This window comes from Palaemon carinicauda, chromosome 13, assembly GCF_036898095.1.
Source record: "Palaemon carinicauda isolate YSFRI2023 chromosome 13, ASM3689809v2, whole genome shotgun sequence".
Taxonomy (NCBI): Eukaryota; Metazoa; Arthropoda; class Malacostraca; order Decapoda; family Palaemonidae; genus Palaemon; species Palaemon carinicauda.
Window position 1 is genome coordinate 34,220,571 of NC_090737.1, and position 27,187 is coordinate 34,247,757.

The 27,187-nt window shown below is 43.3% G+C and overlaps 1 protein-coding gene across 1 annotated transcript in view; it reads left to right on the top strand.

Annotated features, from left to right (window-relative positions):
- Positions 1-27,187, top strand: part of tefu (Serine/threonine-protein kinase tefu) — a 912,746-nt gene that overhangs the window by 802,551 nt on the left and 83,008 nt on the right. The window contains exons 48-50 of the mRNA XM_068385552.1: positions 9,823-10,024; positions 17,283-17,412; positions 19,811-19,953. Of these exons, the coding sequence (XP_068241653.1) occupies positions 9,823-10,024; positions 17,283-17,412; positions 19,811-19,953 (475 nt within the window). The remainder of the gene's footprint in view (positions 1-9,822; positions 10,025-17,282; positions 17,413-19,810; positions 19,954-27,187) is intronic.

Below are 27,187 nucleotides of genomic sequence, written 5' to 3' on the forward strand. Positions count from 1 at the left end.
AGCACTCTTATAGATGCTAATGCTACCTGGCCGAATGCTTGGGAGTGCTCTAAGCGCGCATCACCCTTTCATTTACGTGATCATTGATATTAGTACACATCTCTCGAGTTGCTTTTGCGTTATTTATGTGATTTTAACAGTATACTTGTGAACATTCTTCATAATAAGTGATGGGTCCTAAGAAAGGGAGTGGTAACGTTGGCAGAGAAAAGAAAAAACGCATGATGACGATAGAGGTGAAGCATGAAATTATCGAAATACCTAAGCATGGTGTCCCCATGAGTGAGTTGGCATGCCATTATGACCCCAGTACCTCAACGATATGTGCAGTAATCAAACAATATAATGATATAAATTAAAAGAAATATAAAAAGTAAATAACAATGAAAAAATGAAAAAATTAATCTAAGTTCACTTAAAATTAAAAAATTAAGCTAAGTTAAGTTGATTATAAGTTCAAGTGTTACGCTATGTGTAAGAAACAGTAAATTAGATAATGTCCAATCTTCTCACCTTCCCTTCCTCCCTCCCTCCCTCCCTCCCTCCCTCCCTCCCTCCCTCCCTCCCTCCCTACTCCACACACACTGCCGCTAACCGCTATCGTCTGTCTCAAAGGTAAGAACTTCATATTAAAACCACATTTTATTGCAAATCAGTAATCATTTATATCATTTTGTGAGTGTATGTGAAGTATGTTTATACTGTACAGTATAGTAATTAAAATGCCTTTTTCCATTGTTATATCATTGATTTGGTTGTTTTTAAGAGGGCAGGAATGGATTAAATTTTTTGCATTCATTTTATATAGGAAAAATTGACTTGACATACAAGGAATGGATTATGCTCGTATGTCATGGTATTACAGCATATTATGGCATCCCAGTGGATTATATGGAGTTTTCAGTTTTAAGCACCTCTGTGATTTCCTCAACAGCAGGCTACTCGAAGCACTCCTATTACAAATTTCTACTGGAAACAAGAGGCACCTTAATCAGCTTCATAAAAAAACATGGTTTTAATTATTTCTCTGTGTATCTGCTTGCAAGAATTGCATCAACCTAATATTAATTCCATCATACAAACAGCAACTGGAGCAGCACCCAACTTTCCATCTCTTTTGTTCAAGGTTTCCAGTGAGCTATAGTCTCTTTATTGCCTTCAGCAAGGTATGTATTCACCCATGTCTGTTAGTTTATTTGTTTGTGAGCAGCTTCACACAAAAACTACCATTCTAATTTTGACCAAACTTGGTAGTCATGTTGGATATGACCCAACATGATACCTGGTATTTTGGATAAAGTACATGAAAGTACAAATACCCAGCAGTACTTTGAAAATAATTGCAATGTTAAGTAAACGTCAGTTATTTTGTTAGTTTATTATTTCTTTATGAACATTATTACACAAAAACCACTGAGGAACCAATTTCAATGAAACTTGGTAGACGTGAGGTATGACCCAAGGACAAATCCATTAGATTTTGAAGATAATGCATCAAATTACAAGTATGCAATGGAGTTACGAGCAGAATAAGATTGCTTCCCATAGTGAAGGGATGCTCTTTACTGAGTACCCCTCTACTTCTTAGATGCAAATTATTTTTAAGAGCCTTCCCTAATCTGTAAACTGATATGGTTTGCATGAGAATGTTGAAGGGTTTCTATTGGTGTAGCTTTGAATTTCTTGTATGAAGCACTGCTACACTTTCAACAATTATCAATATCTCTCTGCCAGTGATAGATATTTTTTCAATATTAAACTTAGCCGGTGATTATATAAGCTGCAGCTCTGCTGCCCGACAGAAAAACTCTACGTTCAAAATCCGCCAGCGATCGCTATGCAGGTAGGGGGTGTACTTCAACAGCGCCATCTGTCGTGCAGGTACTCAGTACTTAATGTAAACACAGAACTCAATTTTCTCTCTGTCGTGCCACCGGCAAGACCTACTAAATTCGCTGTTGCTTACTGGATTGGTTTTCACATATTTTGGTGAAGTACACATTTCTAGTTTTGAGCTTTCGCTTTGCAGACGTTATCTTCAATTAATCCTTGCATTCTTTTGTTGATATCGGTTTATTTGTTGACGACTTGGATAGTTTTTTGAATTCCCCTTTGACTAATTCAAGATGGCTGACCCTTCTCAAGTCCCTAAATTCAGAAAGTGTAATGTTAGGGACTGTTCAAGGCGTCTTCCGAAGGCCTCTATCGATCCTCACACCGTTTGTTCCAATTGTCGGGATAAAACCTGTCAATTGGAAGATCGATGTGAGGAATGCGTTGGGCTTTCGGAATTCGATTTTCTCGAATTCCAGAAATATACACGTAGGCTAGAGAGAGATAGAGTCAGGAGAAGATCATCTCGCTCCGTTGAATTTTCCTCTCCTCATGCCCCACAACCTATTCCTTCCCCTGTAGTGGTTGCTCCTGATCCCCCTTCTAGCACTCAACAACCTTCGATGGCAGATATGATGCGTGCCATTCAGGCTCTGGGTGAGAGAGTCGAGTCCTTGGCTAGTGACCGTAACCAGCTCATGGCAGACGTCAAGGAGCTGAAGTGCAAGAGTGCAGTGGGTAGTGATAAAGTGAGCGGTAGTGTTTTGGATAGTGTTGTGGATAGTGTTGCGCTTGAGGGTTCGTCTGTTCGTGCCTGTCGTCCTCCCAGTCCGGGACCTCTTGCAAGCTCCCAAGCCCAGGGGAGAAGCAATGTCGTACGACCAAAGGGTTCGAGAGGCTTTAATCAGCGAACAGACGTTCCCTCCGTGGTTTCGGGCGTATCTACCCAAGATCGCCCCACCCACACGAAGACGAGAGAGCCCATTTATTCCTCGTCTGCGGAAGAGGTTTCTCATAAGAACCCATGGACCAAGGTCTCGCGGCCTCTTAAGCGCAAGTCGGTCCCTTCCGCGCAAGTCCAACGGCCCAGTTGTAGCCACTGGGTCAGTTCGGACTCGCTGCAGTCTTCCGACGACTGCTCACCTCCTAAGAGAGGCAAAGCGGTACCGCATCAGGCAGTAACACCGTCTGTTGCCGCACCTGCTCCTGTAGACCCTAAGTGGTCTTTGCTGCAGACCATGCAGTCACAGTTAACGTCATTGATGCAGGACTTTCGTGCGGAGAAGGTTGACGCTGCACCAACCTCTAGCCTACAACCAACCACGGTTGTGCGTCCGGTGGACGCTGAGGCTACCTTCTCCCGCACTCCAGCTGTGAGAGTCCCGCCACCCATGCGTTCCAGTGTACCCTGCCAGCCGCATGTTGACGTTCAGCGACGCACGGAACCTTCCGTTGACGTTCGCGAGGTACAACAACAACCTAAGTTGTTTTGTTTTGACGCGGTGCGTCAACCTCCGCAACCCAGTGTGGTTACCACTACTCGCCCACAGCAGACTAAACAGTCTGGAGTAGACGCTACGCGTCCCCGCGCTGCTATGGTTGTTGCCAGTTCACAGACTGGGCAACAGTTCCATGACGTTGCGTCCGGTTCAGTCACGCGTGCACCCGTGCTGCCGGACTCAGCTGACCAGCCGATTCCTACTCCTTTGCCGCTTCCTCCTCAGTTTTCAGATGATGGACTCTCTGATGATGACGACGCTGCACACATTGACGACCCGCATACGGACATCGACGAACCCAAGACCACGCAACCCTCCTTGAACTTTAGAAAAGTTCTTGCTTTGTTCAAGGAGATGTTTCCTGATCAGTTTGTGCCTGCGGCTCCACGCTCTCCTCCGTCAGAGTTCGCTTTAGGCACGCAGTCATCAGCGCCTGCCTTCACGAAACTCGTCCTCGCCCGCTCGTCCAAGAGAGCTTTACGAGTGTTAGGAGATTGGATGCAGTCCAAAAAGAACCTTGGGAAGACAGCATTTACGTTTCCCCCTGCGAGACTCTCTTCCAGATCGAGCGTCTGGTATGCCACGGGAGAAGTTCTCGGCTTGGGAGTTCCTGCCTCTGCCCAGGGCGACTTCTCAAGTCTAGTAGACTCTCCCCGCAGGCTAGCCATGAGACGCTCTAAGATTTGTTGGTCTCCTTCAGACTTAGACCATCTGTTGAAAGGAGTGTTTAGAGCCTTCGAGGTTTTTAACTTTTTGGACTGGTGTCTGGGAGCTTTGAGCAGGAAGATCTCCCCTTCTGATAAGGAAGCTTCCTTGCTCATTATGTCCTGCATGGACAAGGCCATACGTGACGGATCCAGTGAGCTTGCGGCTTCGTTCGTATCCGGGGTCCTCAAGAAACGGGAAAACCTTTGCTCTTTCCTGTCAGCTGGAGTAACACCGTGTCAGAGATCGGAACTTCTGTTTGCTCCTCTCTCAAAGTGCCTTTTCCCAGAGGACTTGATAAAGGAGATTGCTGCCTCCTTGATTCAGAAAGACACCCATGACCTGGTTGCGTCCTCTGCCCGCAAAGCCACCCCTTTGCCTACCTTGTCTAGACCCAGGATGGACACTCCAGCGTCCAGATTCATTCCGCCCTTTTGTGGCAGAGCCTCCAGCAGAGGAGGTGCTCGTGCCGAAGGGAGACGTGGGAAGAAGAAAGGTACCAAGTCCTTTAAAGGCAGAGTCTGACTGCCACCTTCTTCAGACAGCAGTGGGAGCCAGACTCAAGAATTACTGGCAGACCTGGGAGAAAAAGGGCGCAGATGCACAATCTGTGAAGTTGCTCAGAGAAGGGTACAAGATCCCGTTTGTACGCAAACCCCCTCTAGCAACATCTCCTATCGATCTATCTCCCAGGTACAGAGAGGAAGACAAGAGACTAGCTTTGAAGCAGGAGGTGTCTCTCTTACTAGAAAAGGGAGCGGTAGTCAAAGTCCGGGACCATCAATCCCCGGGCTTCTACAACCGTCTCTTCTTAGTGGTAAAGAAGACAGGAGGGTGGAGGCCGGTGCTAGACGTCAGTGCGCTGAATGTCTTTGTCACAAAGCAGACGTTCGCCATGGAGACCACAAAGTCCGTTCTAGCAGCGGTCAGGAAGGAAGACTGGATGGTCTCTTTAGACCTAAGGGACGCTTACTTTCACGTCCCCATCCACCCAGAATCCCAACCTTTTCTGAGATTCGTTTACGAAAAGGTTGTCTACCAATTTCAAGCCCTGTGCTTTGGCCTAAGCACAGCTCCTCTTGTCTTTACGAGGCTGATGAGGAATATTGCCAAATTCCTGCATTTAGGGGATATCAGAGCCTCCCTCTATTTGGACGACTGGCTTCTAAGAGCTTCTTCCAGTCGTCGCTGTCTGGAGAATCTAAAGTGGACTCTAGATCTGACCAATGAATTGGGTCTCCTGGTCAATATGGAAAAGTCTCAACTGGTCCCATCCCAAACTATAGTGTACTTAGGGATGGAGATTCACAGTCAAGCTTTTCGGGCTTTTCCGTCGGCCCCCAGAACAAGTCAAGCCCAAGGATGCATCCAGAACATGCTAAAGAAGGAACGATGTTCAGTCAGACAGTGGATGAGTCTGATAGGGACGCTTTCATCCCTGGAACAGTTCATTTCGTTAGGGAGACTACACCTCCGTCCCCTTCAATTTCACCTAGCTGTTTACTGGAAAAAGGACAAGACGCTAGAAGCGGTCTCGATCCCCATTTCCGAGAAGATGAAGTCATCACTGACTTGGTGGAAGGACAACATCAACCTCAGAGAGGGTCTGCCCCTGGCTGTTCAGACCCCCAACCACGTTCTCTTCTCGGACGCATCGGACACGGGCTGGGGTGCGACATTAGACGGTCGGGAATGCTCGGGAACTTGGAACTCGAATCAAAGAACGTTACATATCAACTGCAAGGAGCTACTGGCAGTTCATCTGGCCTTGAAAAGCTTCAAGTCCCTCCTTCAAGGCAAGGTGGTGGAGGTGAACTCAGACAACACCACGGCCTTGGCGTACATCTCCAAGCAATGAGGGACCCATTCTATGACGTTGTACGAGATCGCAAGGGACCTCCTCACCTGGTCAAGAGATCTAAACCTTTCTCTAGTAACGAGGTTCATTCAAGGCAACATGAATGTCATGGCGGATTGCCTCAGTCGGAAGGGTCAAATCATTCCAACAGAATGGACCCTACACAAGGATGTGTGCAAGAGACTATGGGCCACATGGGGCCAACCTACCATAGATCTCTTTGCAACCTCGATGACCAAGAGGTTCCCAATATATTGCTCACCAATCCCGGACCCAGCAGCAGTTCATATAGATGCCTTTCTACTGGATTGGTCCCATCTAGACCTTTATGCATTCCCCCCGTTCAAGATTGTCAACAAGGTACTGCAGAAGTTCGCCTCTCACGAAGGGACAAGGTTGACGTTAGTTGCTCCCCTCTGGCCCGCGAGAGAATGGTTCACCGAGGTACTTCAATGGCTGGTGGACGTTCCCAGAACTCTTCCTCTAAGAGTGGACCTTCTACGTCAGCCACACGTAAAGAAGGTACACCCAGGCCTCCACGCTCTTCGTCTGACTGCCTTCAGACTATCGAAAGACTCACTAGAGCTAGAGGCTTTTCGAAGGAGGCAGCCAGGGCGATTGCTAGAGCAAGGAGGACATCCACTCTTAGAGTCTACCAGTCGAAGTGGGAAGTCTTCCGAAACTGGTGCAAGTCGGTATCAGTATCCTCGACCAGTGCCTCTGTAACCCAAATAGCTGACTTCCTATTATACCTGAGGAAGGAAAGATCTCTTTCAGCTCCCACTATCAAAGGTTACAGAAGCATGTTGGCAGCAGTCTTCCGTCACAGAGGCTTAGATCTTTCTAACAACAAAGATCTACAGGACCTCCTTAAGTCTTTTGAGACCTCGAAGGAGCGTCGTTTGGCTACACTGGGTTGGAATTTAGACGTGGTACTAAGATTCCTTATGTCAGAAAGGTTCGAGCCACTACAATCAGCCTCCTTTAAAGATCTCACTTTAAAGACACTTTTCCTCGTTTGCTTAGCAACAGCTAAAAGAGTCAGTGAGATTCACGCCTTCAGCAGGAACATCGGATTTTCATCTGAAACGGCTACATGTTCTTTACAGCTTGGTTTTCTAGCCAAAAACGAGCTACCTTCTCGTCCTTGGCCGAAATCGTTCGATATTCCAAGCCTTTCAAATTTGGTTGGAAATGAACTAGAAAGAGTCTTATGCCCTGTTAGAGCTCTTAAGTTCTATTTAAGACGAACTAAACCTTTACGAGGACAGTCAGAAGCTTTATGGTGTTCTATTAAGAAACCTTCTTTGCCTATGTCAAAGAATGCAGTTTCCTATTATATCAGACTGTTGATACGAGAAGCTCATTCCCATCTGAATGAGGAAGACCATGCTTTGCTGAAGGTAAGGACACATGAAGTTAGAGCTGTCGCAACTTCAGTGGCCTTTAAACAAAATAGATCTCTGCAGAGTATAATGGACGCAACCTATTGGAGAAGCAAGTCAGTGTTCGCGTCTTTTTATCTTAAAGATGTCCAGTCTCTTTACGAGAACTGCTACACCCTGGGACCATTCGTAGCAGCGAGTGCAGTAGTGGGTGAGGGCTCAACCACTACATTCCCCTAATTCCATAACCTTTTTTAATCTTTCTCTTGAAATGTTTTTTATTGTTGTTTTTGGGTTGTCCGGAAGGCTAAGAAGCCTTTCGCATCCTGGTTGATTTGGCGGGTGGTCAAATTCTTTTCTTGAGAAGCGCCTAGATTAGAGGTTTTGATGAGGTCCTGTAGTATGGGTTGCAACCCTTGATACTTCAGCTCCTAGGAGTCGCTCAGCATCCTAAGAGGATCGCGAGGCTCAGTAAGGAAGACGTACTTAAAAAAGGCAGAGTAATTGTTCAAGTCGACTTCCTTACCAGGTACTTATTTATTTTATGTTTGTTATTTTGAATAACTGCTAAAATGAAATACAAAATCCTTAGCTCATAATAATGTAAACAATTAATGCTGGTCTCTACCCACCCCCCTGGGTGTGAATCAGCTTATATAATCACCGGCTAAGTTTAATATTGAAAAATGTTATTTTTATAATAAAATGAATTTTTGAATATACTTACCCGGTGATTATATATTAAAGGACCCTCCCTTCCTCCCCAATAGAGACCCAGTGGACCGAGGAGAAAATTGAGTTCTGTGTTTACATTGAGTACTGAGTACCTGCACGACAGATGGCGCTGTTGAAGTACACCCCCTACCTGCATAGCGATCGCTGGCGGATTTTGAACGTAGAGTTTTTCTGTCGGGCAGCAGAGCTGCAGCTTATATAATCACCGGGTAAGTATATTCAAAAATTTATTTTATTATAAAAATAACATTTTATGATGCCATTTAGGACTAGAGGTTTTATATTTAAACACAAGAAATTTGGAAACGTTATTCTCTAGGACCTCACTTCATGTCATCCTTGTGCACTTAAAAAGGATATTTTCCTATACCATGTAATTTTTCTTGTAATGGTATTAAGTTGTATGAATTTTTTTATAAGATCACACACTCCAAAAACCCTAGACCTTGCCATTTTGCTTATATGTTATAAATTCACTGATTCATACCAAGTTCAATCCTAATTGAATCATGCCATCATTTCCCTTAGTCCTTAGAATACCATTTGATTTCACATTAACATATAATTACCATTTTGATCTTGTTAAATGGAGTCATGTCTTTTGGACGAAACTTTTCTGGGTATGTATCTATGTTGGCACCTTCCCTGGTACTAGTTATTGGGGACCACACATTCCTAATCCCAAGAAGGGGTTTTGACCAAGGGACCCCCCCCCCCCCCTTTTTTTTTTTTTCTTTTAAGGAGGTACAGTACTGTATTTTCCAGGACCATGATTCTTCCCTTGACTTGTGAAAATGGGGTTGTTGGAACTGAGGCCTATTCTTATCCAGAAAATAGATGTCTCAAATGTAAGCAAATGCCCAGTAAGGATTAGCGTTTTTCTGGGTAGCATTCAAGGTGTTCTGATGAGTTTTTTGAAAGCGTGGAACTTATGGGTGTCCCTTATTTGCAAGGTAATACACTAGCTGCAGGGCAAGGAAGACAATATGTCTTTGGTAAATCCTTCTATGTGATTCCCTGTTCTAGCCTACCAGGAAAATCCTTTGGAACCAGGTTTTCCCTTTATCTAAGCCTATTTTTAACTTATTTTTTCCTTTTCATTTCATTAACTTATTTTACAAATCTCATTACTTGTAAACAGCTCAGATCTGTTTTTACTGTATATAGTTGTTAATTGTGTGAACTAGTAACGAACTTGGAGTTCTGAAGAACTGATTTTCTTTATTATAAACAATGTGGAAAGTGAATGCAGCTTGAAGATGTTCCATATTTATATATCTACTTGATGAAATAGTTGAACCATATACCCTGTCATCATTTAACTATACATGTATATAGTGTTGTATAGATACAAATGAGCGACTCACTTGTAAGGGAAATGTTTAAACATGTTTTTATAGTTAATCAGTTATCATTATAACTAGAGTTAGCTATCTTATTTGATTTACACAATTCACCAGAACCTTACCTTTGATCTTAGTTTCCCTTCCTTGATCTTGTAGTCTTAGATGTAACTTAATATGCTGTCAAAAATTCTTCATCAACTCCAAAATAATTTGAGTAATAGAATTAGAATGCATAGTGTCAAAGGTCAGAAAAAATTTAATGTATTTTAATGATTTTAAATCACCTGAAGATTTTGAGTTATTTGCTGATTTTTTTTTAATCACTACTTCATATAAAAAGGACTCTATGTCTAAAGCAAGTTGTCTACATTTTTAAATGCTACCAAGATCATAAAAGTACTATGAATGCAAAAACATTGTCATTTTGTGTATGTTATTTATAGATAGCACAATGTTTTCAGAAAGCAGAGTATTCTCGCGAAAAATGTGAAGGTTGACCAAAACGTCCTGGATGACTTGGAGAAGGAGCGGGAAGAATTTCTCTTTTTAGCTCTTCAGAATTATTTGAAGTGTCTTCTAGTGTCTCACAGTTATGACCTACACCTCTACCGGACTGTTGCCCTTTGGACTGAGAACCTTGAGAATATAGATATCAATAAATTGGTAAGTATTTTCTGTTCAACAAACAGTCCATGAATTCAGGTTTTTTATTTAAATTTTATTTTATTCAAAAGATTTCATTGAATCTCCCGCCAAAAGTCATTTGATAAATGTTCTTGAACAGAAAGCTTCCCAACAAAAACAATTAAAATAAAATGTGATTTGATGAAGGAAATACTTATTTTTGGTGAGGTATTGTCTAGATATGTGCTCACATGTACAACCAACACCCATGCAGATAACAGGTGAAATATAGAAATTCTTATTGAAATATAATAATCAAGAGTGTAATATTACAAAATGCCAAGTCTAGTAAAGAGAGTCACTAAAGTAGCTATGTACAGTACCTGCACCACAGTGTGAAACAAGATCAGCAAACAAATATACTTACATTATGCTAATCACATTTTGATTATCTTATGTTAGAATTTTATTTGATCATTAAATTTACCCTTAATATTGTTTACATTTTTAACAGTACTATCTCATTTTATAGTTTATATATGACTGATCTATGATAACATTATTACTTATAAAATATTTTATAATTTTTTCATTGCTTATACTGTATGTAGTATATTTGTTATTTTCTTATTTTCTTTCCTCGATGAGCTGCTTTCACAGTTGAAGCCTTTGGCTTATGGCATTTTTCTTTTCAAACTATGGTTGTAGCTTAGCTAGTGATAATAATGGGTTGTGTATGATTAAGACAGATATATAACAAGGTTTATAACTTACCCCTCATAGGCCAGCAAAATCATAAACCCAGAATGGCGTGAGCGTGAAACTAGTGATTCCAGAAATTCAATGGTGTACTGCTATTAAACTAAAAATAGTTTAGAAGTCCGAGTTGGGAAAAATTGATAAGCATAATTTTATATTATGCTTAAAGAGCTTTTTTCAAGTTAATTTACGCCAAGAAAGGCAAAAGTCATAGTGTAAAGTTTTATGTAATTTCCCAACCAGACATTACTGATTGTAAAATTGCATTTGTTCCGTAACTGAAATACAAACCACGCTATTTATTAGGGGTTATACTTTCGGCGGAGCTGAAATGACGAGCCATTAAAATTTAGCGAGGGTTAACTACCCACACCGCTAGTTAGTGGGGGTAGAGGGGGTAGCTTGCTACCACTCCTGTTCACACACCTGTGATTTAGTCACTTTACTTTTGGCTCGGTGTGGAGAGTGGTTGTTTCCGCTCTCCCTTCTCGCCTATTCTGAACTGCCATTAATTTTTGTCTTTTAACTTTCTTTTTCTTTTACATGTATATATATATGAAAACATTCTTAATGTTTATGTATATATATGTGTATAGAAATGTGATAAGTTTCCTTTTCAGTGTTTTTGCTGTGCGTGTGATACAGATACGACAACGACACTTGCATACATTAGCACCGAAACAAGGCCAGCACAGTTCCACGTCTTGGGGAACAACCTCTCCCTCTCTGGTCCATCGGTCTTCCCGTCGGCATATAACCGTTAACTTGGCCGCCACAGGGGAACCATCTTCACCTGGACCCTTTTCATTCAACTATTGTCTTTGCCTTTTCCCGTTTCCTAGGGGAAACATTGATTACTGAATGAAGGGAATGTGGCCTCTCAGAAATTGACTGCGGTCTTTCTCTTCTCAAGGTCGTTCACCTTTCAACAACAGTGTACTATTGGGAAGAGCTCCTTTCCCTTTCGCGGGTTAGGTTGCGCTTCCGATTGTTTGTCTCGATTATTTTTAGTGAAATTATAATTATGATTTTAATTTTTCAGCTTTTCTCTGTGGGGAACATTTCCCGTCAGAGGATCAGTGGTTTTCACTATTAGTGAATATTCTTAGCTGATTTAAATAATTTTAAATTCTGTTTTTATTACAGTAACTCTGCTCCTCCCTTCTCCCATGGATGTCGACTGGGGAAGGAAGGGCGCAATACTTATTTTTATGTTGTTCCCTCGGGGTTCCTCTTCGAAGTTCCTCCCTAGGGAATTTTTCTGTTAAATAATTAATTTTATTTTTTCCCAATTAACTATGCAGTTTTCTTCGTTCGACTAAGAGTACCGACGAAGCAGAGCTGTTCTGTTCATGCCTGGGGAATCTGCTGTCACTGCCGTCCCTCAGAGAACGTCGTCATGGGCGTCATCCCTTCTCTTAGAAGTACGCCCTTGACAATATGACCAGCACTTCAGATTATCTTAGAACGCTAACCAGGAGGTTCGCCTCCAGGGGTTGGACAACTTCCTTTCCGAGGAAAAGTTTCCTCCCCATGTGTGAGGTTGTTTCTCCCTTCTGAGAGAGAACTTCCCACATCTTAATAAATTCATCGTCTCCGACTGCTGTTGCTGCCTTTGCCCAGACTTCTCTCCCCCCTTGCTGAGTCTCTCTTCCTTCAGGGGCTGAACACAGTCTTGGCAAGTCTCTTCTACGAAGTTTTTACGTCTCACGTTCATGAGGGAGGCCACTCATAGAGACTTCTTTGTGGAAGATCGCTACTGTTGAAGGTCAGCTTGCTGATCCACCAGCCCTAATGGGCGTGCGTCATCAAGTCTCTTCTACAAAGTGTTCACCTCTCTCATTCACGAGAGAGGCCACTCATGAGACACCTCTTCAGAGGATTGCTATTGTTGAAGGTCAGCTTGCTGATCCACCGGCCCTCACGGGCGTCATCAAGTCTCTTCCACGAAGTGTTCACCTCTCTTGTTCGCAAGAGAGGTCACTCATAGAGACACCTCTTCGGAGGATCACTCTGCTCATCAGTTCCTGATCATCGTACCAGCAGACCTACCAGCGCAACCTTGCGCTGCAACTTGGTCCATGGACTTCGGTCCTGGACTCCTCCTAAGGCCAGCTTGCTGGTCCACCAGCCCTCATGGGCTTCATCAGTTTCTGATCATCCTACCAGCAGACCTACCAGCGCAACCTTGCCCTGCAACTTAGTTCATGGACTTCGGTCCTGGACTCTTCTATGGACCTTTCTCGGTTACCATCAGTGGATGTTCGCCCTTCCAAAGGGCACATCCCAGTTCCTGATCATCCTGCCACCTGATCTGCCGATCTACCAACGCAACCTTACGCTGCTGGTAGTCCTTTGGACTCCTTTTCCATTCGCGGGTTAGGTTGCACTTCCGATTGTTTGTCTCGATTATTTTTAGTGAAATTATAATTGTAATTTTAACTTTTCAGCTTTTCTCCGTGGGGAACGCTTCCCTTCAGAGGATCAGTGGTTCTCACCATTAGTGAATATTCTTAGCTGATTTAAGTAATTGTAATTCTGTTTTTATTACAGTTACTCAGCTCTCCCTTTCTCCCATGGATGTCGACTGGGGAAGGAAGGGCGCAATACTTATTTTTATGTTCCCTCGCGGTTCCTCTTTGGAGTTCCTCCCTACGGAATTTTTTGTTGAATAATTAATTTCATTTTTTCTCCCAGTTAACCATGCATTTTTATTTTTTATTTGTTTGATTACGAGTGCCGACGAAACAGAGCTGTTCTGTTCATGCCTGGGGAATCTGCTCTCACTGCCGTCCCTCGGGACGTCGTCATGGGTGTCATCCCTTCTCTTAGAAGTACTCTCGTGACAACATGACCAGCACTTCAGATCATGTTAGAATGCTAACCAGGAGGTTCGCCTCCTGGGGTTGGACAACTTCCCTTCCGAGGGAAGTTTCCTCCCCAGGTGTGAGGTTGTTTCTCCCTTCCAAGGGAGAACTTCCCACATCTTGATGAATTCGTCTCCGACTGCTGTTGCTGCCTTCGCTCAGACTTCTCTCCCCCTTTGCTGAGTCTCTCTTCCTTCAGGGGCAGAGCACAGTCTTGGCAATTCTCTTCTACGAAGTGTTTACCTCTCTCGTTCGCGAGAGGCCACTTATAGAGACTCCTCTTCGGAGGATCGCTACTGTTGAAGGTCAGCTTGCTGATCCACCGGCCCTCATAGAGAGACCTCTTCGGACGATCACTCTGCTCATCAGTTCCTGATCATCCCACCAGCAGACCTACCAGCGCAACCTTGTTCTGTAACTTAGTCTGTGGACTTCGGTCCTGGACTCTTCTTAAGGCCAGCTTGCTGGTCCACCAGCCCTCATGGGTTTCATCAGTTCCTGATCATCCTACCAGCAGACCTACCAGTGCAACCTTGCGCTGCAACTTAGTCTGTGGACTTCGGTCCTGGACTTTTCTATGGACCTTTCATGGTTGCCATCAGTGGATGTTCGCCTTTCCAAAGGGCACATCCCAGTTCCTGATCATCCTGCCAGCTGACCTGCCGATCTACCAACGCAACCTTACGCCGCTGGTAGTCCTTTGGACTTCGGTCCTGGACTCTTCCGCGGACCTTTTACGTTCCCATCGGTGGATGCTCGCCCTTCCAAAGGGCACATCCCAGTTCCTGATCGTCCTGCCAGCTGACCTACCGATCTACCAACGCAACCTTACGCCGCTGTTAGTCCTTGGACTTCAGTCCTGGATTCTTCCGTGGATCTTTAACGGTCTCCATCATGGATGTATGCCCTTCCAAAGGGCTCATCCCAGTCGTCCTTCCAGCTGACCTGCTGACCTACTAGTGCTACCTTACTCTATAGTTAGTCCTTGGACTTCGGTCCTGGACTTTTCTGAGGATCACCAGCTCCCTCCTGCCAGCATTATCATGCGCGCATGTCAACAGTCTTCCGTGCGCGCGCACGCCGACGGTCTTCCACGCACGCACGCGCCGACAGTCTTCCACGTGCGCACGCGCCGACGGTCTTATGGCGCAGGCGCCAACGGTCTCCCGCGCACGCAAAAGCATTGGCACTTGTGCGAGCCAACAGTCGTCCATGCGCACGCGAGCCAACAGTCGTCCATGCGCGCACCGACAGTCCCGCCCGCGCGCCGACACTCTTCTGCACACGCGCCGACGGTCTTCCGCATGCGCCCCAGCACTCTCCACGTAGTACTCTCACGCATAAGTCAATGCACCCGCCCTTGCGCAACCAGTCACACGCTTCGGCGCATTCTGGTGTGACTGCCAAAAACTACACCGTGCCAACACACTTCTGCACTTTCCTGCTCCTCCTGCGCAGGAAAGCTGCGAAAGTCATCAGCTTCATTATACTAGGCAAAGTAGAATGTCTTCTGTGGTTGGTGCTGCGAAAGGGGTCTCAATCCATTCAATACCACTATTCCAGCAATAGCAAAATTTCTCATGTATTGAGGGAGGATATGCATCTTTCAGTTTCAGCAGTTAAAGGCTATCGCTCAACCTTGAGTCTTGACTTTAAACTGAAAGGAATGGGCATTTCCTCATCTTTAGAACTTCCATCCTCATACAAAGTTAGGAACTTAACTGTCTTCAGTCACAAGTGAGACCTCCCCCATGACACGTGGTTCGAGTTCTTTGGTCCCTAGAAGGATCCCCGTGCGAACCACTACGCCAGGCAACAGTTTGACTTCTAACCTGGAAGACGGTGTTCCTGCTCGCCTTGGCATAAACCAAACGAGTTAGCAAACTTCATGGTCTTTCGTTTGACATCACCCTTTCAGGAGGATATGTAGAGGTAATCTTCAGTTTCATCCCTGAGCTTGTTGCCAAGACCCAGAATCCAGGGTTTTGGATCCTAGATTCGACTCCTCCCGGATAACAAGTATCCGCTCTGTTACTGACGGCCCAATCATCTGTTACTATGCCCAGTAAGATGGTTGAGGTGCTACCTCAAGAAATCAGCAGCAGCTCGGCACAGAGCTGTTCACTGTTCATCATTACGGGCAGAAAGGAGGAGGATCACGGAAAACAATCTCCGTATGGATTTGCAGGATCATTAACCTTGCTCTGAAGCCTGATCCTCCTCCAACACGTCATCCCAGGGCCCACAAGGTCGGGCGTAGCTACATCGCTGGCCTTCAAAAACTACTCTGTGGCGCAGGTATTGCAAGTGGGCGTGTGGAAACGCCAAACTACGTTTACTGCCCACTACCTGCAAGGCGTGATACACAGGAACCTCGATACGTTTTCTATCGGTCCTGTAGTAGCTGCACAACAGCTGATTTAGTACCTTAAGCTCCTTATTGGACAAGTAGCAGAAGGTTGAGGGCATTGGTTACCCAGGTTTTAGTCTGAGTGAATGAAAGGTAAAGTCTGGCTCTTTTCTTTTCTTCATCCTCCCCTCTCGGGGAAATCAGCATCCTGGGTCCTCTGCACAAGCTGACATCAAACCTCTGTAGGTAAACCGTTGCTCCCTTGTGTATCCTAGTAATGTCCCAAAACTGTTGCCTCCCCATGCCCTGGCGAGGTGGTATTGGGAATGTCTCGGTCTCCTCGGTTATTCCCTGCAAGTCTCAGAATAACCTTTACCTTGACAGTCACCTTGCTAGTTTCTTATCACACAGAGCTTGCATAGACCGCAGACCATGCTTAGCAGGTTTAGCGAGGTGTTAGGGTCTCCTTATTGTCACACTAATCTCTGCACAATATGGAGTATCCCGGGTAAGGTCAAACAGCCTGATTGGCAGGAACATCCACCCATTAGTAGTCACCCTTATAAATAGTGTTGGTTTGTATTCCAGTAATGGAACAATTGACAAATTTTAGAGGAAATTTGTATCATTCCTAACGATACAAACCTTAGCTATTTATACTTACTGTACTTGTGTGATAAGCCTGTTCCCCTTGAAGTCCTACCTCCAAGCAAAGTGAGCTCAATCACAGGTAAGTGGGAGGGGTAGCAAGCCCCCCCCCCCCCCCCCCTCTAACTAGCGGGATGGGTAGTTAACCCTCGCTAAATTTTAATGGCTCGCCCTTTTAGCTTACTGAAAGTAATACCCTTATAAATAGCTAAGGTTTATATCGTTAGGATAAATACAAATTACCTCCGAATTTGTCATATTTCACAGTAAGAAAATTAAATTAGAAAATAGATTTAATCCTAAATTGGAAAAGGAATTTGGTAAAATGTACATTTTAGATAAATTTCGTGATCAATGAACTTAGTGTTTGAGGTGTGACTATTTTGTGTTATCTAACATTTATTGAAATACTCAGTGCAAGATATCTTGTCAGAAGAAGAGACTAGGTTTTACTCTCGTATTATGTTCTGCTGAACTAGTAATGGAGATTTTGTCAGTGATTGGTTTTGTAGTTATACAGCAGAGTATGAGATTTAAGAATAAATATTTTAATGAACTTATTTTGTAATTTTTATATACACATTTAAGTCACTTATGAAATTTGAACTAGATTTAAATCATTGGATTCTGTTTTACAGCCATTAATTCTTTTTTTTTCATTCACTCTGTACAGATGAATACATATGGAATCAAGATAAAGAGCCACAAATTTGTACCACTATTATACCAGCTTGTTGCCAGACTAACTTGTGTAGAAGATAAAAAGAAACAGCTGTTTTTAAAAACTCTTCAAAATATTTTAGGTAAGTGACGATCAGAGCTGTTGCTTGGAAAACTTAATAATTTCTTGTAACGATCCCCATGCAATTCTGTTTGAAGTCTTTGGTGAGATTAGATAAATATCAATTCTATTATGTCTGCGAACCTCCCCTGGTGTTTGTATTGCTTTCTCTTGAAGCTCGTTGAATATCGGCATCCACTGTAAAACTAAGAATATCCTTTTTTTCTGTAATAGCCCAGCCGTCGTTTGCGGTATTGAGATTGTTTGGCAGTATATGAAAAAAATCAAATCAGACAATGGCTAGGTTAAGTAAAATTTGTAAATCAAATTGCCTGAAATTACATATAAAAATCAGACTATATGTCAGTTTAGTGAGATCAGTGTTACTCTATTGACGTGTGTCATGGTATGACAATGAAACAATCTCTAATAGATTTAGTAGATTTGAGAACAAAGCCCTCATAAGGAGATAGGGAGTTAAATGGCAGGAGAGGATTAGAAATGAAACTATCAGAGAGAGATTACTCGAGTGCCATATGTGGAGCAGATCATGATGAGGAATAGATGGAGATGGTTTGGGCATGCTCTTCCCACTCCCCAAAAGAGATTAATTCACCAAACGGTCAGCTGGGCTCCACAAGCACTAGAAGAGTTGGAAGACCCAGGCCTACATGGCTGAGGACTATGAAGAGCGAAGTAGGTGATGATCAATGGAGAAGTATTGAATTTAAAGCTCAAGATAGAGGCGACTGGCAAAATCTAACCAAGGCCCTTTGCTTCAATAGGCATAGGAGGAGATGATGATGATGATATGATATGATAATAGTACTGCATGGGTAAGCAACCACTTTTAAGTCTTTCAGTTCCTGCATCATCACATTAGAGTCAACAATTCTACCCTTGCTTCAGATTGTGATTTTTTTTTGTTTTAAGAAGTTCTATAGACACTTTTTGTTATTTATTATAGATTAGTAGTGATGTTTTCTTGTGAGTTATTCAAGGGGTTTCTTTCTGTATGGTAATGGTCCTCATTCTCTTTTTGTTCATGTGCTGGGGGAAAAGTGTGATTTCAATAACTGTTGTGAGGAATGTACCTCCCTCTCATTTCCTCATTAAGCATTATCTTCAGTTAGTATTTATCCTTGTTAAAGATTCAGGTTAAGAAAGTTTTGAATTAGGGAAAATGCAAGAGAAGGAAAAGTTAGCTGATTACTTTGGGAGTGAGGTTGCTGATGCCACGCCATTTATTACCAAGCTTGGGGATATTGATAGTAGCAAGTTTCATTGGCTCTCTACTAATTTTGCTTTGTTTGAGCAATCTCAAGGAGCCAGGGAGCCTTCGGGAAAAGGTGGTGATCCGAGTCTAACCTTCCTTATTTTGAATCCTAGGCTAATGTCTCAAGTTATGCCTAGCCGTTCTGTTTTACTGGTCAATAAGGGTTCTCTAGGTTGATGAGCTGTCCTTGGGCCTGGCTCACTCAAACTACTTTAGGTACTTCTATTGCAAAACTTTCCTTTCTGTGATACTGTCGGCTCTATCTGTCCAGCAGATTCAGAAATAGAAGACTGGACTGGCTGGCTGTCTAGATTCTAATATTTCTGTCCGCTGAAGTAAATGTTCACAAGCAACATTTGTATACATTTATCAATATGGCATATTGTATAATTCCTGTGGAACCGGAATCACATTTATTAGATTCTTAGGAGCTTAACATGGTAAAAGTTTTTGTGATTCGCCATGATCAGCAAAGGTGTATTAGTCAGGACTACCCATGCTAGTTGGTTTGCTGGGAGTAATCAGACTAAAGTCTCCCGCCGTCACTAATCTGCAGTGGCCAGCGTGGTGAGGAAAACTGACCAAACCCCAGACATGAATTAGGTTATGTCTGAGTCCATTGTCCTGCAGTGGACTAGAAATGGCTGCATTTGTTGTTGTCTAGAATTTGAAGGGATTGCATGATTGATTTTTACACAGTATAACTAATTTTTAAGATATACTGTATGTTTATGAAAAAAATGAGGATTGAAGACATAAATAGCTCTGAGGGAAGCCAAAAGATTTCTTTTGTCACTGAAAGACTGGACAAACAAATTCCTCTTTTTCCATGTACAGTATTTCATAATCAGTTTTAGTTGATGGCCATTAGTAAAAAGTTTACATGTATTTATCGAGTACTCAGAAGATGCCTAATTATTTTACTAATTTTAGTTACCTATTTTGAAGAAAGCATAGATGGCTTGATTCTTATAAAAGTGGTATTTTTGTAGTTATTATTATTCCTTACTTTATAATAACACTTGTTTTCATGTATTATTTTCCCAATTAAACTGTGATATTTATCATGGTGTTTTTCTTTTAACAAATTTTACCTTTGAATTGTTTTTTATTGAAAGTAAATTGTCCTGTTTTCCATTTATAGAACGTATTTGTTTGGAACATCCACATCACAGCCTCCCAGTTGTTATGGCATTGGCAAATGCCCATGCGGATGAGGAAATTTTGAAAGATTCCCGGAGCAGCAGTAGTCGTAAAAAATTACAACAAGTCCAAGGGATTGAAGAGGTAGCTATTCTATAATCTTTATTATTGTTATTATTATTATTATTATTATTGTTGTTGTTGTTGTTGTTGTTATTGTTATTATTATTATTATTTATTATTATTATTAGTAGTAGTAGTAGTAGTAGTAGTAGCTAAGCTACAACTCTAGTTTCAAAAGCAAGATGCTATAAACCCAAGGGCTCTAACAGGGAAAAATAGCCTTGTGATGAAAGGAAATAAATACTGTAAACTATATGAAAAGTAATGAATAAAGAATATTAAATACAGTATCTTGAAATCAGTAATGTTCAAATATGGCTGTCATATATAAACTATGAAGTATGACTCATGTCAGCCTATTCAATATGAAAACATTCACTGCAAGTTTGAACTTATGAAGTTTCATAAATTATTTGACTGTAAATAGCATAGTTAAAATATTTTTGCTTGAAGTATTTCGAAAAAGGTTTTCAAGTTTAGGCAGTAATAGTAATGTTACAATTCTTTCCTTTGTGTGAAAACCAGGTGGTTAAAGAATATGTCCCTTTTTATATTTCACCAGAAATTGAAAGCTAGGTAAATTCTGTAGTATTTATAGTAAAATTTCAGTAGTTATAATTTATAGAAATCCATAACTAAATCTATACACACTAAGATGATGTAATTCTTTGTAATCAAAGGAATAAGGAAGAATAATTCCTAGAAGGATACAAGATAACCTTAGCTTTTAGATAATGGCTGTCAGAGATTAAACAAGTATGAGGATGAAGGTACAATATGTGTGAATGAAATTATTCAAAAGGTGATTTATTTTTATAATTTTCATCATACATATGATGAAAAACCTTTTCTCTCTTGATATTTGATATATTTTTCTTCGGGATCTTCTCTGATTATTATTACTATTGCTAGCTACGTTACAACCCTAGTTGGAAAAGCAGGATGCTACAAGCCCTTGGGCTACAACTTGGAAAATAGCCCAGTGAGGAAAAGAAATAAGGAAATAAATACTATTTATGAGAAGTAATGAATAAGAAATAGAAATTATTTTAAGATTAGTAACAACGTTAAAATATATCTGTCATAGATAAACTACTGCATGAGGAGAGACTTATGCCACACAATCTTTTAAATGAGAGATATTGATGCACTCTATTGGAATAGAAATTGTGTCAAACATGTACAGTAGTTATATTAGGGCATTCAGTGTAAACAACAGAATAGACAGAAGGGCTCTGTTTTTAATTGTCATTATTAATGTATTGATATTATTAGCAGCCAAACTACAAATCTAGCGAGAAGATCAAGATTCTACAATCCTAAGGGCTCCAACGACCAACAGGGAAAGCAGCCCAGTGCAGAGAGTAAATAGAGAAATAGGGAATAGATTATACAGTAAGAGAAATAAAAAAAACTATGAAATATATTACGATCAGAAGGTTGAAATAGATCAGTCACATATAAATTATGAAATGAGACTTATGAAAACCTTGTAAACAGAAAAACATTTGCAACAAATTTGAACTTCTGAAGTTCCACTAATTCAACCACCAGACTAGGAAGATCATTCCACAATCTGGTCACACCTGAAACATAACCTCTCTGATACTGCATAGAATTAAGCTCTATGATGAAGAAGGCAAGACTGTTAAAATTAAGTGCATACCTAATACTAAATACAGGATAGTACTGTCTGGGAAGATTTCAAAGCAAAGTATGGCCAGAATTTGAAAAATCTTTTGCAATATGCACAAAAAACTTCCTGAACTAGAATGACAGATTATTATCCAGATCAGGGATAAAGGGATTTTGACGAAGGAAAAATCTATTTCTGGGCGAGAGACCTGTGCCGCCCAGTGAAATGCTCCTATAGCACCATTTCTAAGGAATATAACTGCTAAATATTACCAGATAAAAAATGTATAGGAATGCTAGGTTGAACTAGCTCGCTCACCTATCGGTGTCGGTATAAACTGGGGCGAAATATACCAGAGGTCTCGTACCATTTAGACATCTCCTTCTCGAAATCCCTCAAAAGTGAGGTGCAGTTCAACCTCCCCTGCCGCGCAGACTAGTACTACTAACTCTACCCACGCTTGCCCATCACTCCTTACAGCACCCTTAAGTTTGGGGTCTGATCAGGGGGGGAACAACTAGGGTGGGTTCACTGGGCGGCACAGGTCTCTCGCCCAGAAATAGATTTTTCCTTCGTCAAAATCCCTTTTCTGGGCTCAACCTGTGCCGGCCAGTGAAATAGTGCCAGAGAAACGAACCCAAACTTCATTATCTATAAGGGAACGAAGAAAATTCAATATAACAAATAGTGGTTTAATCAAGAGTTGTAGTAGAAGACGATAGTCTTTAATAACATCAAAATGACAGGATATAATGTCCCAGTAAGGAATGGCAAAATGAAAAGTAAAACTTGAGATCAAAACATGACCTGAGGTCAAAATTAACTTAGGTAATACTAAATAAAACTGGACATTAAAGAAATACAGTATGCAGGACAAAATGTAAACATGGCAATTAAATAATATAGATAAACAATGTTAAGACATGGGGATACCCATGGGTGTGACATAACAAACTGAGCTCAGGTAGGAACTGTAAGTGAGGCAGGTAAGAGGAAGAAGATGGCAGACATAGAAGATTCAGGAATTAGTTAGGAATTAAGTTGTCCGGGGGACACCACGCTCCTTGCGGCTACGGTAGCTAGTTGAAGGGCCTCTAGATGTTTAAGATAGTGTCGCCTGAACACTGACGGGGATTTCCATCCGGTATACTTAGTAAGATCCTCAAAGTTCATGTGATGGAAAAAATTTATTGAGGTTGCTACCGCCCGTATGTCATGGACGTGAGGGAAGGACTCAGGATTAGCCTGTTTGATAAAATACAAGATCTGTTGCCTGATCCCTTTTAAAGTTATAGTCCCTCCCTGTTCTCTGATGAATAAGGGTCCTGAGGTCTTATAGGAGGTCCTCGATAGAAAGGACTTTAGAGTGGTAACAGGACACAGGGAAGGATCCTGAAGGAGTGGGATAATTTTCCAGGAGGACCATCTGTTCTGAGGGTCCTCATTTTTGGCCAAGAAGACCTTGTTGGGGGAGAGGAGAACTTCTCCTGATGGAAGGAACTCAATGTGGCCTGGATCTCTTGACAAGACAGCTAGTTCCAAAATTCTAGCGCCGGATGCTAAACTCATAAGAAAAAGAGTTTTTCTGAGTAGAGGTATATACTCACATGAGTCATTGATGGTTTCTGACGCCAGTTTAAGAACATCATTGAGAAACCAGGAAACCGAGCTAGGACGAATGGATGGTTTTAGTCTGGCACAGGCTCTTGGAATTGAAGCTAGTAATGAGTCTGTTAGATCTATATTAAACCCGACCAGGAAGATCTTCTTCAAGGCAGACTTAATGGTAGTAATAGTGTTAGCCACCAAACCCGACTCAAACAAGGTTCTGAAAAAGGTTACCGTTAGGTTTAAAGTCATAAAGACAATATTAGAATCCTTCAAAAACTTTGCTAGTTTTTTGACCGCCGAGTCATATTGGCGGAGAGTGGAGTCTCTCTTGTCTGATTCTAAGAATAAAGTATTCTGGGGATCTATGTTAGCCCCTTTGTGGGCCGCAAACTTCATGAAGTCCATAAAGTTAGGGCGTTCCGAATGTTTGAGGAAGCGAACACAGTGCGCGTTTGTACTATCTGGGTCAAAATCGGGTTGGGAATCTGGTGAGGGTTGAGATTCAGTTCCAGTAAAAGAGGAAACCAATTGCTCTTGGGCCAATTGGGGCCACCAGGGCTACTTGACCTTTGAAGGTTCGAAGTTTGTCCAGTACCTTCATCAATAGGTTCACCGGAGGGAAAAGATAAATCCTTTCCCAGGTGTTCCAGTTCAGAGACATGGCATCCGTGGCGTAAGCTCGAGGGTCCAGGTTGGGGGCCACATAACATTTCAGTTTGTGGTTGGACTCCGTCGCGAAGAGATCTACCTGGAGACCCGGCACTTGGGAGAGGATCCACCGAAACAATATTTGATCTATTGACCATTCTGACTCCAACGGGGTCGTCCTTGAAAGCGCGTCTGCCACTACGTTCCAAACTCCAGCCAGATGGACAGCTGATAGGTGCCATTGGTTTGAGGCTGCCAGGGAAAAGATTGCTACCATCACATGGTTGACGGGACCTGACTTGGAGCCCCCTCTGTTTAAGCAACGGACTATAACTTCGCTGTCGAGAACTAGCCTCAGGTGTTGCTTTTTGGGCGGGGAAAGACGTTTTAAAGTTAGTAAGACCGCCATGGCTTGTAGGACGTTTATGTGGAATTGTTGGAACATTGTGGGCCAAAGGCCCTGAACCTTCCTGTGTTGGGAGTAACCTCCCCAACCTGATAGAGAGGCATCCATGTGAATGACTATCTTTGGAGGGGGTACCGTAGGGGAACCGATTTCGACAGGCTCTTGGTGGTCGTCCATGGGAGAAGTCTCTTCCGAAGAATGGGAGGAAGATGGGTCTTCTTGTCCCGAAATTTGTTGTTCGCTCTGGAGCGCCAAACCCGGTTTATGTCCTTCAGTTTCGCTTTCAGAAGAAGGTCTGTCACTGAAGCGAATTGTAGGGATCCTAGGATCTTTTCTTGATTCCTTCTGGATGTTATCCTTTCCCCGAGAAAGCGTTTGGTATTCTTCACGATCTCTATCCTCTTGGATCTGGGGAGACATAGGGTGTGAGAGCGTAGGTCCCACTGTAATCCCAGCCATTGAAACTTGGTCTCCGGTGTTAGGCGGGACTTTTTGAAATTTATTTGGAAACCCAGAGACTGAAGATACTGGATCTCCTTGTTTGTCGCCTTGAGACAATCCTCGACGTTGTCTGACCAGATTAGCCAATCGTCCAGATATGCGACGACTTGGACCCCTTGGGTTCGAAGTTCTTGAATGACTGATTCCGCCAGTTTCGTGAAAATTCTGGGCGCGATGTTGAGCCCGAAAGGCATCACTTTGAACGTGTAAGCCTTGTCGCCTAGTCTGAATCCTAGGAATGGGCGGAAATGTCTCGCTATTGGAACGTGATAGTAAGCATCGGTAAGATCGATGGAGGTAGTGACAGCCCCACGGGGAAGCAAGGTCCGTACCTACGAGACGGTAAGCATGTGAAACTTGTCGCATTGAATGGACAAGTTTAGTCGGGAAAGATCGAGGATGACTCTCCGGCTGTCTGAGTCTTTTTTCGGGACGCTGAATAAGCGACCTTGAAACTTCAGGTGTTTTGATTCCTTGATCGCGTTCTTGCGTAGGAGATCCTGGGTGAACAGGAGTAAGTCTGGTGTCGGGTGTTGATGGAATCTGTTCGGTGGAGGAGGCCCTTCTATCCAACTCCACCCCAGGCCCTTGGAAATTATGCTGAAGGCCCAAGGGCTGAACCTCCAGCGACTCCTGAATGCATAAAGTCTCCCTCCTACCTGGAGATCCTCAGTAGTTGGAGGATTTTCCGCCACGGCTACCGCGTGATCCCTTTCCACGGGAGAAGTATCTCCCCTTACCTCTCTTTTGAAAAGAACCTCTTGAACCGAGGCCCCTGCCTCGTTGGTATCCCTGAGGGGAAACCCGGGACTCATAGGTTGGGTTATAAACAGGAGAGGTGAAGGAGCTCGAAGCCACCTGGCTTTCAGGAACGAGAACATATTTCTCTTGAGGCTGAGACTTGGAGGTGGAGGGTTGGATGGTCTGAGTAACCGGGACCGGCTGGACTACCTGGAGTGGTTGGCGGAATTGGGCAGAGCTATAAGGACGAAGCCTTTTCCTACCCCGGGAGTGAATGTTCGATTGTTCGAACTTCCGTTTGGGAGTGAGACCCCAACGGACCCTGAGGCTTTGGTTCACTCTGGCAGCTTCGCTCAATACTGAGTTGACCATGTCCTCCGGGAACAGGTCCGGACCCCAAGCGGAGGCTTTAATGAGCTTATTCGGCTCATGGCGGATAGTAGCCTCTGACAGAACATGCCTACGGCAACGTCTACTGGCCACCAAGAAGTCATAGCAATCCGCTAACAAGGATTGCAAGGTGGCTTTTGTCATAACTTTAAAGGCGTGTTCCTCATCATAGTTGAGGGAAAACATCTCCGCCATCGTTGAGACGTTAAGGCTCCTGCTAAACCTAGACCGGGACTCGAACACGAGTCGGATTAAGGTTTCGGGAAGTCTTGGGAGGCGCTCGCTAAATTGCGTCGACGCACAATCAGCGGACAGCTTACCAGAGGTAAATGTTGACTGGATGTTCAGCCAACATTCATTATCTGATGGGAGCAGAAGAGATGTAGGGTCTGTCTCCCGGAGCTGGGGCAAAGGTTTGTCTTCAGCCACTGCCTGAAGGGCTAGGTCCACCATTTTAGTGACGCAAGGAGTGGGGGTCTGCTCGTCCACAAGAAACATAGTGTATGTACTCTTGTGGGGAGTCAGCATGGTGTTTGTGCAACCCCACTCGTTTAGGGTTCTAACCCAAACAGACTGAGCCTGTTCCTTTGGGAAGATAACGGTCTCCTTAGGGACCTTATCTAGCCGAACAAGAGCCTCTTCCGTTAGCCGGGCGAAGCCGGGGAAGGGGAATTGAAGGCCGGGAGGGAAGAACTCAAAATCTTCAATGGGCCGGGTTCCGAAGCCTTCAATAGTTAACATCCCGTCCGTGAAAGGGCAGTGGAGTGCCATTTTCCACGGGTTATTCTTGGTGAAAGGCGGGAGTTTTGAGGCGTCTGGGATGAGGAACTGCTGTTGTTGAGGCAGTCCTCCTTCTAGGGTGTCTAGTCTCCTGGTGACGGCAGAAAGCATTGAGCTAATCTGCTCTGAAACAACCCTTGACATCATATTGGTGAGAGCCACCGGGTCAAGGTTGGCCGGGGCAACTGAGGGGGATGGCTGCACTCCTGGGTCCTGAGACGTAGGGGAGGTGCTAGCCAAGCCACTAGGGGCTCTGGGGAGTGAAGCCTTCTTGGGCTTGGATGTTTTAGGTGGTGTGGGATTCTTTCGAGTCCTCACTAAGGGTCTCTTCTGAGACTTAACCTTGGGAGGAACCGGGTGTGATCTCGGGGTGGATTCACGGTTCGCTTCGAAACCTAAAAAGGAAGAAGAATTAGAAGTCGAAGAAAAAGCGGGGCTAAGAAGAGAGGTCCTAGCGCCGGACCCACCTGCCTCACCTACCTCCTTACCTGTCAAGGGTTCGTCCAAAACCATGGGTTCTAGGTCTAAGTTCAGAGCCGCAA